Source organism: Saccopteryx leptura, chromosome 1, assembly GCF_036850995.1.
Source record: "Saccopteryx leptura isolate mSacLep1 chromosome 1, mSacLep1_pri_phased_curated, whole genome shotgun sequence".
Classification (NCBI taxonomy): domain Eukaryota; kingdom Metazoa; phylum Chordata; class Mammalia; order Chiroptera; family Emballonuridae; genus Saccopteryx; species Saccopteryx leptura.
Window position 1 is genome coordinate 91,415,823 of NC_089503.1, and position 15,826 is coordinate 91,431,648.

Sequence of the window (15,826 nt, forward strand, 5' to 3'; positions counted from 1 at the left end):
ATTCACAAGTACCTGCTGTTAGAACTTCAACATATCATTTTTGGGAAACACAGTCCACAGGATTTTGGAGAGATAAGAGGAGACTAAAGAACTAGAGTAAATTTGCAGGCAGTGTCGAGAGCCCAGAAGAGCCTGAATTTGGAGCAGCTAACCTGCCTGGGTATATGAGTGAGATGGTGATCATGAAATCTGCGCAGGGATGAAAACTGCTATGAGAGGAGAAATTGGAAGGGGAGCTGGACTTGGAGTCCTGAGGTTGACAAACACCTGCAGCAAGCTGGGAGGCTTGGGGGTATAGTCACTGGGTTGGTGATTGGATTTGTTATTATGAAGGAGAGGAGGCTCAACTCAGAATACTGAGACAGAACAAGTATTCAAGGTCCAGTGGAAGAGGTGAAACAGGTGATAACAAACAGAACTAAGTGGACAGAGCTATCAGGGATTCTTCACCCTACACCAGAATTACCTGGAACTTCCTAGGCTGACCAATGGTAGAGAGGTGAGTCAATGCGTGTTACTGAGAACAGTGATGAAAAGAAGACAGTGATTTGGGGTGTCCGCATCAAAGGTGGGGGGTGTTTTTGTTTTTTTCTTTTTCATAAGGGAATGAATGAACAATTATCTGGAAATAGCACAGGGAACAAAGAGAACCTAGACCCAACAACTGACCTGAATTTCATAAGAGGGCATGAGAGGACTTAGTGAATACATACAAATTAAAATCCTTGTCACTCTGTTTGTTGAATCAAGAGACACATTTGGTCTGAGTCAGGATGCAGATCATCTTTAATGGGAAAGAGAATCCTCCAAATGGTAGTTATGTCAGGGAATACAAGGCCATCCCAAGTCCACTTCTAATGCAAGAACAAACAGCACAGCCAAAGGTCAGAGTCACAGCATACACATGTGGCAGCCAGGGCCTGTTCCTCCAGTTTAGGAGCAGTGCTCAGACAAGTGGGCAATGAGTCATAAGCTGAGCAGACTGTTGACTTTAACATATTTATTTAAAAGTTCTTCAGGGAGACTTGGAAGACAGAATACCAATTTTACATGATAAAATATTCCAATTTTATTCAGCAAAATATGGTAGAGAATGGTAGAAATGACCAAGTCCCTAGATCTGAAAAAGCTTTGCTCCGCTGTCATGCTGAGATAGAAAAATGGAAAGGTCAAGGATTAAAGCAACACAATAAAAAAAAGGGGGAAGAAAAATTAGTGGAGTATTTGGAGAGCAGCTTGACCAACATTTAATTATGTTGGTAAGAGAAAATCTTAAAGTAAGCAAAGGACATTTGAGGACTTTATACTTCATAGAGAAGGAAATGGGAGGCTCATTTCAGGTGGGACATGTTTGTAATATCATTAAACTCCTTTCTGGTTTTAAAATGCACTTTCATATATGAATGTTATTATTCCAGACATGGTGATAGTCAAGCAGGGCATATATATTCAATGTACAAGGCAAGAACAGTAAGGATCAGAGACACCTCCTGCCTCATATCACCGAGCTGTCAAAGGGGAGCTGGGTGTAGACCTATGATCTTTCTAGAGCTCTGCTCCTCTTCCACTTCTTCATGTACTGTTTATTCTCTGGACATAATAAAAGCAGTATTTTGAGGCAATCTATTCTGGAAACGTCATGAGGGAGGAAGAGAAAGGAAGGAACTGAGAGACAGGTGACTGCTGATATACAGGTTGCACATGCTTCCATGCTAAGGACTACATGTGTGGTTGGAAGAGGCTAACGTCAGCATCTAAAGAAGACAAGGCTTGATCAACAACTTGGGAAGAATGAGGAAGGCAAAAAACAAACAAACTATGAAGCACAGCAGGTATCGTTAAGTCCGTTTTATAGATGAGGCAAACAAATCAGGGCAAGTTAAATGATTTTCACCAGTAGTTAAGTGGCAAAGATACAACACATAACTACACCTACAAACTTCACTACAACTTCTTAGAGCTCTTACACTAAAATCTTGCATGAGGATTGGTATGTCATTTTTAAGGTATTTAGTTAACTAAACTAACGAGGCACTGTTTCCTTTCTTATAAAAGTAGGTATAAAATGACTTAGCTCACAGGTTGTCCTGAAGAACAAATAAAATAATGTATGAAGTTCCCCACCCCGTTCACCATAACACTCTTTCCCAGGCTTGATAACTTCAACCTTCACAGCACAAAGCATCACTTGAAATAAGCTTTCAGATAGTTAGTAGAGACAAATTTTATTCTAGAGTAGAAGCATTTCAGTAATAAAAAAATAACACTATTTCAAAGTCAAGGTAACTAAGCAGAATTATACTTTTTCCTTGTATACTCATACTTTGACATCACATAGAGTTTCAAGACATTCTTAAATTAACAAGGAACAAACGCAGATTCAAGGTAGTATCTGTCAACAAAAGAGATGTATTAAAGCTACGTATCAGCCCTGGAAATCAGGAAATACAAAGTGATCTTGTGCAGTGATTCCCAACTTTAGTGTGCATGAGAATCACCTGAATTGTGGGAAAAGTACCTTCAGGGGACTGAAGGCAAATCATAAGTTTAAGCAAGCCCTTGGTCTCAGAATAAATACCGAAGGGACTAAAGATAAAACCTTTGTTCCTTAGGAAGGGCAAAGACAAAGTACACTACAATATATGAGAACAGCGATTTATTCACCGTGTGACTTCTCTGAGCCCCAAATTAAGTAATAATATTAGATATCACTCTCAAGAAGTATTCTACAGATTAGGTCAGACAGTGTGCAAGAAGTGTGTTCCTAATTCATAACACACGGCTACTATCATTCCATCATCATAAGGACTCAGAGGACATTCCCCCCCACCCCCACTCCCAAATAACTGCTATTATTTATTTTGAAAATCATATAACCACTCACTGAGTTCAAAATTATGGACTATTGGTACCATTTGTATATTGGTATCAATCTTACTAGCTTCAACCACTCACATTTAAGCTTTCAGTACATGGTTGAAATGACAATATTTAAATTTAATCTATAAAAATTGATTCCAAGAAGAAAGGGAACCAAAGCTTAAGAAGTGTGTGTTGCTTCTCAACCATCAATAGTTGGATGAAGAACTGCTTTTCAGAGTGACTCATTTTGGACAATCTCCGATGTTTCCTGTATTGTTTTCTGAATCAGATCATTTACAGATGGTAACATGGAAATAAAATACCTGTAATTTTCATCACTTCCTAAATTCTATATACTACACAGTAATGTTTCATAGTTAACATTTTTTGGCCACTGAAGTAACTATTCACATAAATATCTGAGGTTTTCATATTCTGAAACTATAAAACAAAGCTATAGAGGTACACAGTCAGGCTGGAATAGGGTTTCACACTATCAGTAACACTGACATTTTGGGTTGGACAATTCTTTTTTGGAGGGGTCTGTCCTGTGCACTGTTAGATGTAGGCATCCCTGACCTCTACCCACCCACTACATGCCAGCAACAACCCCCAGCCCCCAGGTCTGAGTTTTGAAAGCCAAAACTGTCTGCAACCCCCAGCCCCCACTTCTCAGTTTTGAAAGCCAAAACTGCAAATATTGCCAAATGTCACCTGGGGGCAAAAATCACACCCAGTTGAAAACCACTGAGCTAGACTTTTACAGACATAACTGTGAACTCCGAGAGCACAGATTATACACACTTATGTAATTTTACTAATTTAAGGCGTACAGCACAATAGTTCCTGCTATACTCTTTATACTAGGGCACATAATTGTTATATAACATAATACCTAAGCATACAGTTACTCACATATAACTATCTTTATTCTACTGAAAACACTGACATTAAACAGGGAGAAAACCCCCAGCTAATCCTGTAACCATTTTCATATTACCCAATACAGAGAAAAACCTACAGTTTACAAGTATCTGCTAATGGAGACCCAGAGAAATCACTGCAAGTGCCCTTCCTTCTGAATTCGAAGTCTCTCTTTCTCTACTTGTAAGCGTTCCTTTTCTATCTGCAGCTTCTCCGATTCGAACTTCAAAAACTGCAGTCTATCCTTCTCCAGTTGCAAGCGTTCTCTCTCAAGCTTTAGCTTCTCCGTTTCTATGTCCTGTGGCTGAAGCATGGACTTTTCTCCTTGACCAAGTTCACTGTCCAGAGATGGCTTCTCTGAGTTGACGATCTGCAGCCTCAGCTTCTCCCTCTCAATCTGCAGCCGCTCCTTCTCCAGCTGCAGCCGCTCCTTCTCCAGCTGCAGCCGCTCGTGCTCCAATTCCAAGTGCCGCAGCCGCTCCTTCTCGATCTGCAGCCGCTCCTTCTCCACCTGCAGTCTCTCCGCCTCAATATCCAGCCGACGCTTCTCCAACTCTAGTTTCTGTTTCTCGATGTTTACAAGCAGATGGGGCTCATCAAATGCAGGCCTCGATGGTGTTGAGTTTAAAGTAAAAAACTCATCGATGTGGGGGAAGTCAGGAAGTTCATTTTCCCTCCTGGAATCTGGGATAACGGATGACAGTATTTCTTCATCCTCCTCAATCTCAAACTAAAAGAAAAGAGTAATGAAATTGTCAGTATTATTTGTTTCATGGTTGTTAATTTGACTAAATATTTCTTAAAATCTTTTTGTATCGTTTGAGGATATAAAACCATTTACTTTGAAGTCTGAATAATACAATGAATTAGCAGATGTCACTGACACCACTGAGAGAAGTATATTTAGATGAGAAGAGATAAATGATATAAAGAAAAAAATGGAATAATTTTATATGCTATTTTTAAGTTAGTTTAAAAATCTGAGAGGTTCTGAACTGTTCCTGGACTATAATTAACTCACATATCAGAACTGGGGGAATTAAATGAATAAAAGGGCCCACAGGCTAATACTTACCTCAGGACTCTGGGGATCTCTTTCTTCCACTTCCACTTTGACCTCGGTTAAGGATCCACCCGCATCCCGGAAATCGGCCACATTTTGCCAATCAAAGTTTGCATCATTTCGGAATCCAATCTTTTCATCTATCTCTTCAGTAAGAGAATCATCTAAATCAGATGAGGGCAGGGGAAAGCCAGACCCAACCAGCTTAATGTTCGCCTTCATCCTTTTTCTCTTCATGAGCGCCCGCCAGTCCAGGTACCTCCTTTTCACTTCCGTCCCGGTCCTCTGCTCTCCCTCTCCCACCGCGTTCACGCACTGCGCAATCTCCTCCCACGCCATTCGCTTCATCACGTTAATGGTCGTATTGAGCTGCTTGGAAAAAATGACTTCTTTCCTTTTGGTAATTTCTTTCAAAAGAGTCTGAGTTTCTTGAACACTAAAATTGCTTTTCCTTTTCCTTTTCAACTGCTTCATTTTTCTAATTTAAATGCAGTTTTTACTTTTAGAGAAGACTGACAAAAGTTTGAGGAATGCTACAAAATACAGAAATCAAGGACAATCCCTTGTTGGCACTTCGTTTATATCAGTTTACTGTTCATTAGTAGCGAAGTAGCCAAGGCAGGCTGGTTAATTCCTAAAGAGAAAAAAGTAAAAATCAGTCAACCTTTAACTTCTGCAATGCACTTAAACCCAATAAGATATATATATATAATTAATTTATGTATATATAATTTAAACAAACCAAAAACAAAACAACAAAAAACAAAAAACTCTAAACATGGCTCAAAATTGCCTACATTCATTCCTGTCCCTGCCAGCAGCACCATTTTCTCACCTGGGCTGCTGTCAGGATTCCTCACTAATTGGATTCCTCACTAATTGCCGCTATTCACACTTGACCCACTTCCTACTTCTCCAGCTCCCTCCCCAACGACTCTCCCCAGTACATCCTTTCTACTCCAACTACACTGGCCTTCTTTCAGAATGGGGATTCTTGTCCAGCTCTTTCCCTGTTCAGCACATTTGTACAAACCTGTCCCTATCTGTCCCTCTGATATCTCAAACCTGTCCCTATCGGTCCCTCTGATTATCTGTCCTTTCGATATCTCAAACCAGATGAGCCCGTGCTCAAGTCGCAACCTCAGGGTTTCAAACCTGGGTCCTCCACATCCCAGTCTAACGCTCTATCCACTGCACCACCACCTGGTCAGGCTGTCCTGGGCGATTTTAATACCAGAGTTGAAGATCATGACATAGGAAAGCAATTGTATTTGGAGCCTCCATGAAATAAATTTTAAAATATCCATAGCAAAATTTTAATATAAATTCTGAATGGAAAAGATCCTCTTATAAACATTGCTCTTAGATGGATGCAGGATAGAATGTTTCTCCAATTTTCAGAAAGTCATACTGTCAAAGCATCGAAGAGGTGATATGCAACAGAATTCTGTTGGAAAGGTAAACTTTTCAGGCACCCCCAGACCAAATGAATCAGAAACTCTGGTGATGGGACCTGGTATAGAAACCTGTGCTTCAATAAGACCTCAGATAATTCTAACATATGCTAAAATTTGAGAATCACTGCACAACCCACACCATTATAACACAAACACTTAACTGACCTGACTCTCCCACACACTTTGAAACAAGTGCATCTGATTGGCAGAATCTACAGCACAGATAAAATCCCTCATGACAATGGAGACAGCAAATGTGGTTTTTCTGTCATCTAGCCTTTACATTATTATGAGAAGGCACAGTAGGAACCTGGAAAAGGCGTTGAGTGAGTCTTTTCCTTGGAATAGAGATTTTAAAAGTAGGTAATGGGAGACAAGGGCCCAGAAAGAGTAAAGGACATATTCATAAACCATGTTTTTGACTTCCAAATTCACTCCTTGATCACAGTGAGAGCTGACTTTTCCTCCCCTACAAAATGGGAGGGTGGGATGAGATTACTCAGGGCCCTTCCAGCTCCATTATTGTGTGATCATAAACACTTCCTAACCAATATGAAGGAAAAATACCTTTAATCTACTAAGTTTCATAATCTGTCATAAAATCTCCACCAGAGCATTGAATGTGAGATACCATCATTTCTATTTGCAAAATAAAATTAAAAGAAGTTAAATAATTTGAAAACTACGCAGCCAGTTAAATGAACTTGTCTCCAGGTTCTCTTAGGTTACATTTCCGTCCACTTAATTAGCAGCTTGTGATTGCTACATCTTAAATGTGCTGATAAGTTTTGAGATTTGAGTCTTTTAGAAGATTTTCAAAAAGAGCAGAGTCTTATATATGTGAAAGGTTTGGATAATGTTCTGTATATATAGACAGAAAAACACTTCAAAGCTTCAACCATTTAGGTTTCACTCTACCATGGTTTCTTCTCTTAAGTAGTTTAATGTCAGCCAAGTTACAATTTTTATTAATGTGAAAAATATTTCTCTAGTAATCGGCAATTCAAATGGTATCTTCTACTGAAGCAAAACCTAACAATTGCATAAGGCTAACTTAATTTAATTGAAAAATGCACAAATCTTTTTTTTTTAATCATTGTTTGAGCCTTTCCTGTTTAGACCTTAAAAGTGGATGTAACCTCGTTTCTAAACTCAAATAAAAAGGGTATTTTTATTATGATTATACTAAACTTTTATACAATTTTTCCTTTTGAAGTTCCCAGTAATCTTTGTTTAAATGATTCTGTATGTATCTAATAACAGCACCAAAACATGCTCATCACTATCTTTGTTTCCCATCACTCATGCGACATAACTATCTCCTAAACTGCCACTTGCTCCCGAAATGGAGGTCAGAGAGAACTCAAATTTCAAAAGAGCAGAAAATGAACTCTCAAAACATCACTGTCACTGTCACATTCCCATAAAAAGGACAAAGCATGCAAAAACAAAAAAACAACAACAAAAAGATTGCAAGCAAACTAATTCTCATGTAGACTTCCAAAATTTCCCAAGAGATAATTTAATAAAATTGCAATCCACTAAATTGGAATGCCTGATCAGTGGCAGCACTTTTCATCTTGGCTTAGGCAATCACTGCCCTTACAGTCAAATAGAATCCTCCTGTTACCATTAGGCAAATGTACTCATAAATTAAAGCATCATCACTTGACCTGTGGTGGCAGTGGATAAAGCGTCAACCTGCAACGCTGAGGTCGCTGGTTCAGAGACCTGGGCTTGCCCAGTCAAGGCACATATGAAAAGCAATTACTATGCATTGATGCTTCCCACTCCTATTACACCCTCTCTCCTCTCTAAAATCAATAAATAAAACACAAATTTCAAAATTAAGAAAAAAAGAGCATCATCAAAAGAGACAGTGGTTTTCCAACTGCTGGTCCACCAGAAATTTTGTGCTGTCTGTGAAAGTCTGACAGCAAAGTCAGATTGTCTGGGTTAGAAAATTGGCTCTGCCACTTCCTAATTGTGTGAGCTTAGTGACTTAATCTCCCCGTGTGCAACTCACTTGTAAAATAATTGTGATACTTCATAGAGATACTGTAAGGACTAAGGATTTACTAAAATATGGAGAATAGTTCTAGGCACACACTAAGTAAGTTAAGTTTGCTATTATTGCATCAAAGGCAAAAATCTTTAAATAATTTTGACATAGGAAACAGAAAGGTCACAATAATATTGGTATTTCTGTGCCCAGGTCAAGTGGTAGGTCTATGGGTCTTTTATGCTTCATAACATATACGCAATAATTAGGCGTATGTTGGAACCTGCTGGTGTGAGCTGGTAGTCAATTTTGCAAGTGTCTTCCCAACTCCACATTCACTGATGTCATGCTGGGAGCCGGAAACTGGCCAGATGGCAGAGTTTACAACACAAAAATACGCAAATGTTACAAAATAGAACTTATTTTGTTGAGTGGTCAGGTGGCTGGTTTACTAGTCTACTTACAGTTACATTATTTTTTGCATATCTCAAATATTACCTAATAAAAATTAAGAAAGTTGAATGTTTTAACATCTAATTCCAAGTCAATTTAGTGAACATTCATGAAGAACTGTAATTGTAGAGGACCACATCTAATCAGCCCTTTGGCCTAACATTCCTTATTGAATTCAAGTTATCAAATGGGCTGGGAAAGTATTCAGCTTCTAAGCCACATAAAAAAGAACTGAACAAAATGACTTATAAATCATTAAGCTAGCCCAAATATGCTTTTCGTTAGTACTAATGTGGCAGCATACTTCAAGGAACAGAAGTCAAAACTTGGCTTTTTCCTTCCCCTACCAACTGCTCCAACACTATGAGGACCTGAGAGGCAGGTAGTCCACCTGCTCCAGAGACAGTATGTTCAATAGACATAAAAATATAATGTTAAATAAGAAGGTGAGTGATTGAAAAGAGTAGAACGTGAAACAAAATAACTCAAGGAAGGAAGGTAGTGAAACTAAAACTTCTATGGGCAGAGTGTATGTTTAAAAGAAAAAGGCAGCCCAAGTCAATATAGGCAAGGAGCAGCTTATGAGATTATGTAAAGACTTTAGATAAACTACCCAGAAAATAACAATGCCAAAGAACATAACGGTCAACAAGTTATACAAAATCTGACAAGAAAGTTTTAAGTAATCAGCTATATTACTATTTATGCAGTGTGACCAATGATAACCAGGTTATCAGACATATTTTTAATGAAATCAGGTTAGATGTCTTCAAAAATAAAAGTTAATTATATCAAATTCCATATCAAATTAAATACTTAACATGTATTAAGGATGAAATTTTGTTTTCAAAAGATAGAAAATGTCTCAGACTATTTAAATAGTTTCTTGAACCATTGAAAAAGCACTATCATATTTTTAAAGCAAAAGCGTGGTAGAAACAAATATAAATATTTATCAATAAAGGACTGGACAAATAAACTATGCTACAACCACATAATGGAATATATGTGATAAATGCCATATGAGAGTATAAATATGGTTTAGCGCAACAACATTATTCCCATGTCAATGCTCAAGGTAAGGCAAGCAACAACAGAAAGGGAATGTACATGGGTGTCCACGTGTGTGTACACACTCGAAGAAGCTTAATTCTCAATTTAGGAACATTTATACACAGAATATGCTACGACCTGCAACAGGTTCACTCGCTCTGGCCAATCGCCGGCTCTGAGGATCACATGCACAGCCATTTGTTTCAGCCATGTAGTGTTTATGAGCCCAGAGTACACTGGTTTACTTTGACGTATTGAACACTGTTATCAGTATACTTATGAGGGATTTTTATTACAGAAAAATACATTTTTTAAAGTCTCATAAATACCCACAAATCCCTGTTGACTTTTTGAAAAAGCAAAATACACATATATGGTCAGAAAAACTATATAAAGTTACCAAACAAAGTGGAAGTCTCTCTCCACCAACAACGTAAAATGAATGATTTCCTGAGATTCTGGGAAGTCATGTTTCTAATAGCATATATGTATCCATGAACATACATTATGTATTACATTTTACATGAGTATATATTAATTCCATTCACATACATAACTAAAAAAGCAGTGACTGCTGAAATGTAGAGATGTGAAAGTATAAAAAGTGAAAAAACTGAAGAGAAAAATGAGATGTAACCATATGTATGTCAAAAATTATAGGCCCTGGCCGGTTGGCTCAGTGGTAGAGCGTCGGCCTGGTGTGCAGAAGTCCCGGGTTCGATTCCCGGCCAGGGCACACAGGAGAAGCGCCCACCTGCTTCTCCACCCCTCCCCCTCTCCTTCCTCTCTGTCTCTCTCTTCCCCTCCCACAGCCGAGGCTCCACTGGAGCAAAGATGGCCCAGGCGCTGGAGTGGCTCTGGTGGCAACAGAGCAACGCCCCGGAGGGGCAGAGCATCGCCCCCTGGTGGGCGGAACGTCGCCCCCTGGTGGGCGTGCTGGGTGGATCCTGGTTGGGCGCATGTGGGAGTCTGTCTGACTGTCTCTCCCCGTTTCCGGCTTCAGAAAAATACAGGAAAAAAAAAATTGTAACAGAGATTACAAAGTGGAAGTTGTGATATGAACACAGACTACCGAGGCTTGTATGTTAATTCTACTACTTACTAGTGCTGCCGTATTAAGCAAATCACAACATTTAAAACTTATTTCCTCATCTATAAATGGGAAAAAATAATTAAAACTCATGATGGTTTGAGGAGTAAAAGAGATAATCCAATTAAGAATCTCACAATGGCCCTGGCAGGATTGCTCAGTTAGTCAGAACATCATCTTGATGCGCAGAGGTTACTGGTTTGATCCATGGAGGACACATATAAGGACAGATCAATGTTTCCGTCTCTTTCTCTCTCTTTCCAATTCCTCTCTCTCTAAAATCAATCAATAAATTTAAAATAACAATAATAAAGAATTTCATAATGCCTATGATCTAGTAAGCCCTCAACAAGTATCAGCTCTTATCAATTTCCTTGTACAGTGTCTGGACACAGTAGGTGAAAACTTTTTTACTGGATGAATAATGCAAATAAATGAAAAGTGCAACAAAAGCAGTACTAACAAAATACACTGGGAATTCAGGAAAAAAGTAGAAATTTTTGGTAGGACCAAGGATGCTGTAAGAAGAAACCAGCATTTGGTTTGGATCTTATAAAACAAGTAGATTGAGGGACAGTAATAAAGGGGAGAAACTAGGTTGGGGCCAAACATCAGCAGACGTTTTTAATGTTGGCTTAGAAAGACCTTATACTTTGCTACAATACTTACTACAGAACACATATATATCTGTATAAGTTCACATATTTTTGAAATTCAGGCAGGTTACCTTCTCTATAAAGACAATGTTACTGTAATAATATATAAACTATAATATACTGCTCACAAAAATTAGGGGATATTTCAAAATAAATATGAAGTGATAAAAAAGCATTTTTTTTATTTAACAAGAACATCAGAAAAGCAAACAAGTCAAAGAAAGTTGTTCAATTACACAAATGAGATGGAAAACCAACTTTTATTTCATTGGTGAAAATGCACTATACAAAAGGCTGAAAATACTGGAGTATCTGCACGTTCCCTAATCCCCTAATTTTTGTGAGCAGTGTACATAAAATGTAAGTATATAATAATAAACAATGATTATAGTTAAAACAATCCTGATTTATGCAGCTATCAATCACCAGATTCTGCTGCAGACTGTGAGATCAATTTATCAATTGGATTGTGGTAAACTTATTGGTACGTGACAGACCTAACAGTCTTCTTAAAACTATGCCTGAGTCAACATAGTTCTAAAATTTTGGCAGCAGTAATTGTTATTTTCATGTCCTATTTTTTTCCCAACAATCTGTAACTCCTTATCCCTTTTACAAAACCGTTATCTCTTTGTCCCTGACTGTTCTATGCTAAACAGACAATTTCATTGACCAAATGCACTTCAACACACACTTGTTACCTTAATGAAATATTAGGATGTATCTTACATTTCTAGTCAGTCATGGCTTACCTGTGTAAAATCTTTTGACATCTGATTGTTAGAAAGTATCAAAATTAATGTACCTTGACTTTAAATTTGGTAGCTATGCCTGCAGGGTTAGAAACTATTTCTAGAAATGTGGTTTTTTTTTCTTTTTCTGTCTCTCCTTTACATTGTTGAATTCATTTAAGAGAGCTTGTGCTTCTGTCATCCATTACCCAATAATTTACTCAAATACTTGTTGAGCTCCTACTATGTGTCAGGCACATATTCTTGGTGCTAGGGATATAACGCCTCATAAAATGTGAAATGTGTTACTGTAAATATCAAGTATTACCCTTTTATATTGGTGGTCTTCCCTAGTTTTATAGAAGGTAATTCAGAAGTTGCAACCTCTAAAAATTCATAGACCTTCCATGCTGAGTCACAGAGAACAGTCATTTTCACAAATGCCACTTCACAATCATTCTTTTCTGGTTGAAAATAGGTATAATAAATAGTTCACTTACATAATCTTTATGAAGATGATGTACCGCCAATGGCATATTATAACGGCAATTTTTTTCAAGGACTAATAGAATGAAGTTCCTAAATACTGCATAATAAGACAGAATTAAAAGCTTTTTTGAGGAAAATCAAGCAATAAATTCTAGGTCCCCCCAAAATTGAGGAGTAAATTCATTAGGCTACTCTAGAAGAAAAGCATCACAAAATCTACTAACTTCCCACCCACTACCCCTTCCCTCCATATTCTTGTGCAGCAAGAATTTTTAAAACATGCAATATCTGACTATTTGGACAAGCCACTGACCTTTTTCCTTAGATTGTAAAATTAAAAAATGACAACAGCCAACAAAACAGCCGTCCAGTGTGACCAAATCAAAATTATACCTATATTTTTGTCAGATAAGCAAAAATATATTTCTTTGCTATTCCGCAGAATTTTAGTACTTAGTTTATGTGTGCCATTAGATGAAAAAGGTTGAAAATCACTGTTAAAGGCAAATCACTTCCCTGCCAAAGAAAATGCTCTTCTCTAAAACTTCTCTGAAATTGCGGTATGTAAATAACTAAAGTTTACTTAAGACCGCCAGTGATAAGGTTAATAAAGGAGCCCTCACTCGCGCTTCCCTCCCGATGCCCTGCCACAATCCCTGGGAAGAATCCAGGAAAACCGAATGCCCAGGAGGCCTCCAGGAGCAGCGGGAACGCACCTGACTCGGTCATAACGCTGCGGCTGCACCTGGCGGGAGACGAGGTAACCAGGAAAGAGGGTCCTCTCTCCAGATACTAAATTAGAGTCCCGATCAAGTGCCCCTAAACTTCTTCGGTCCGGTTTCAGTAGCCTGGGCCCTCCCACCGTCCCGGGTCAAGCTGCAGACACGATGGGTACTTCTGCCTAGCGTCCCCTACGCCAAAGAGCCAGAGCCAGAGCCAGAGCTGGCAGCGGGGTGAAGGGGGGTGACGGGGCAGCCACCTGCCGCTGACCCCTTCGGGGCCTTCCCGCTGCGAAGGCACCCACCGTCCGCGTAGTCGCCGCCTCTCCTGGGACTACCCGTACACCCGCGACCCTGCAGCACCTCCGCCTAGTCGCCTCTAAGGGGTATAGAAAAAAAAGATGCTTCATTGATTGCCCGCCCCTTACTTCGTCCATCCCCTTTCTGTAATCCATTGGCTGATGCGGCTGCCGCTCCATCGAAGCGTCTTATTCATTGGTCCAGAAGGTATTGGCTTTCTGGCTAACGGCCCGCCCCAGGTCTGGCCTCACAATGGGAGCCGAGTCCCAAACCGGTTCCGGGTTAGTGTCCTGGAATTCCTCCCCCTTGTGGTTCGCGGCCTCCTGCTCTGCGCTCAGTCTTTGGCGCTCGGCTCTGTCAGTCAAGTGTGCGCTAGGAAAGGATAGGACCTTAACCTGCTGTGCTGTTCCGCCTGGTTGGGACGCTTCCCGCGGCCTCTCCAAACTCTACTCTGTCCTTGACCCTCAGCTTTGAAAAGGGCAAAGAGGCAGCGGGACTATGGTGCTGCCTCCTCGGGTTCCCAGCCCAGCATCGTTTTCTCCTCAACCAAAAGCAACCCAGTTTGGCCTCAACCATTTCTCTGAGTCTTCCCTTGCCAAGGCCACAGATGATTTCCTTACGGCTAAACTAGGCATCATTTCACAGTCCTTATCTTACTTGAATCCTCAAAAAACATTTCACTTGTTGACTGGTTCTTAATTGTTACCCATCATATGTGCTTCTCCTGGTTTTCCTTCCTCTACGTCGTCCTTTCTAGTCCCCTTTGCAGTTGGCTTTTTCGTTGCCACCCCTAGGAAGACTAACGGGGCTGTCTTCCCGTCGCCTTTGTACAGGCTTCCATTGAGACCCCGAATTGCATCAGTAGCCCCCTTACTAGTCTCAGTGTCCTGCCAGCCGAACTGCAGTCCATTTTTCACACTGTAGCCAAAATGGGCTGCTCAAGGTTCTTTAATGGAATCACACTCGTCTTGTGATAAAGTACGAAGTGTTTACAACAGTGTCTTTTCCCTCAGGCTTTATCTTCCACTTCAGGCTTTATCTTCCACCGACATTACCCCTCTTCCCCCCTTCCTTTTTCCTTCCCTCAATTCCTTTGCCTCTTTCAGTTCCTAGATTGACAGTTACTTTGAGACTTCCTTTCCACCTGGAAAGATTTCCCTCTGCCTTTTGCCTTAGAAGTCACTATCTGAAGAAAGTCTTCCTTTCTTTCCATTCACCCTACCTCCACTTCTAAGTTATCCCTCTAATGTAGGTTTGCCAAATAAAACACAGAATGCTCAGCTAAGTTTGAAGTTCAGATAAATAATAATTTTTAGTATAAGTATGTCGCATACAGTATTTGGCATTCTGTATTTTTATTTGCTAGATCTGAACTGACCTGTCCAACTTCAATTGCCACTAGTCAAATGAGCCCTTGAAATGTGCCTAAACAACCAAATAACTAAATTTTAATTGTATTTAAATTTCAAGAAAAAACTGATATTCAATTCAGCATGCTCCCATCACTGTCAGTACCTTCCCAATGAAAGCGTTGTCACATGTTCTATGTACATGGCTCTTTCTTGTTCACTGTTGTAATTTCTTTGCACGGTGCCAAGAATATGATAGATACTCAAAAGAGATTGGGTAAATAAATAATGGAATATTCTGGATGAATGGTGAATTTTTGGTGGATATTCCTATAGGAACTCTCTACCATAAAATAAAAAGTACTTATGAAATAAGCTCTTTGTAATGATCAGTTTAATCTTTCAGATTTTTACATATCACTTTGTAAATGAAGCATGTCTATACTTTTGCTGGGAAAACATGAGAACATGTACTTATAATTTTGTTTATAGTGTGTGGTGGATGGTTTTGGGTAAGTGCAATCATATGGTGAGAGCTATATACCTACATTATGACCAGACAGTTTCTGTCCCCTTGCAGTCTGGTCACCATGGTGAATCTATTTGCTTCAAAACAGGAATAAGGCCTAGAACTTTTTGAGCTGGTTACAAGACCTTTTCAAGATATCCTCACTTTTT

The 15,826-nt window shown here is 39.4% G+C and overlaps 1 protein-coding gene across 4 annotated transcripts; it reads right to left on the reverse strand.

Annotated features, from left to right (window-relative positions):
* Positions 1 to 985: 985 nt before the first annotated feature.
* On the reverse strand, positions 986 to 13,921 carry MSANTD4 (Myb/SANT DNA binding domain containing 4 with coiled-coils). 4 transcript variants are annotated; one of them, XM_066371583.1, is made up of 4 exons: positions 13,805 to 13,921; positions 12,792 to 12,877; positions 4,862 to 5,483; positions 986 to 4,516 (listed from the first exon to the last, which is right to left on the reverse strand). In XM_066371583.1, exons 3-4 carry the CDS (start codon positions 5,321 to 5,323, stop codon positions 3,920 to 3,922), a joined length of 1,059 nt encoding a protein of 352 aa, XP_066227680.1. In that variant the 5' UTR covers positions 5,324 to 5,483; positions 12,792 to 12,877; positions 13,805 to 13,921; the 3' UTR covers positions 986 to 3,919. The 4 variants fall into 4 exon arrangements, with proteins under 4 accessions (XP_066227680.1, XP_066227679.1, XP_066227681.1 ...); XM_066371582.1 differs by having other exon boundaries at positions 13,497 to 13,894; XM_066371584.1 differs by lacking the exon at positions 12,792 to 12,877 and having other exon boundaries at positions 13,497 to 13,894.
* Positions 13,922 to 15,826: the final 1,905 nt, after the last annotated feature.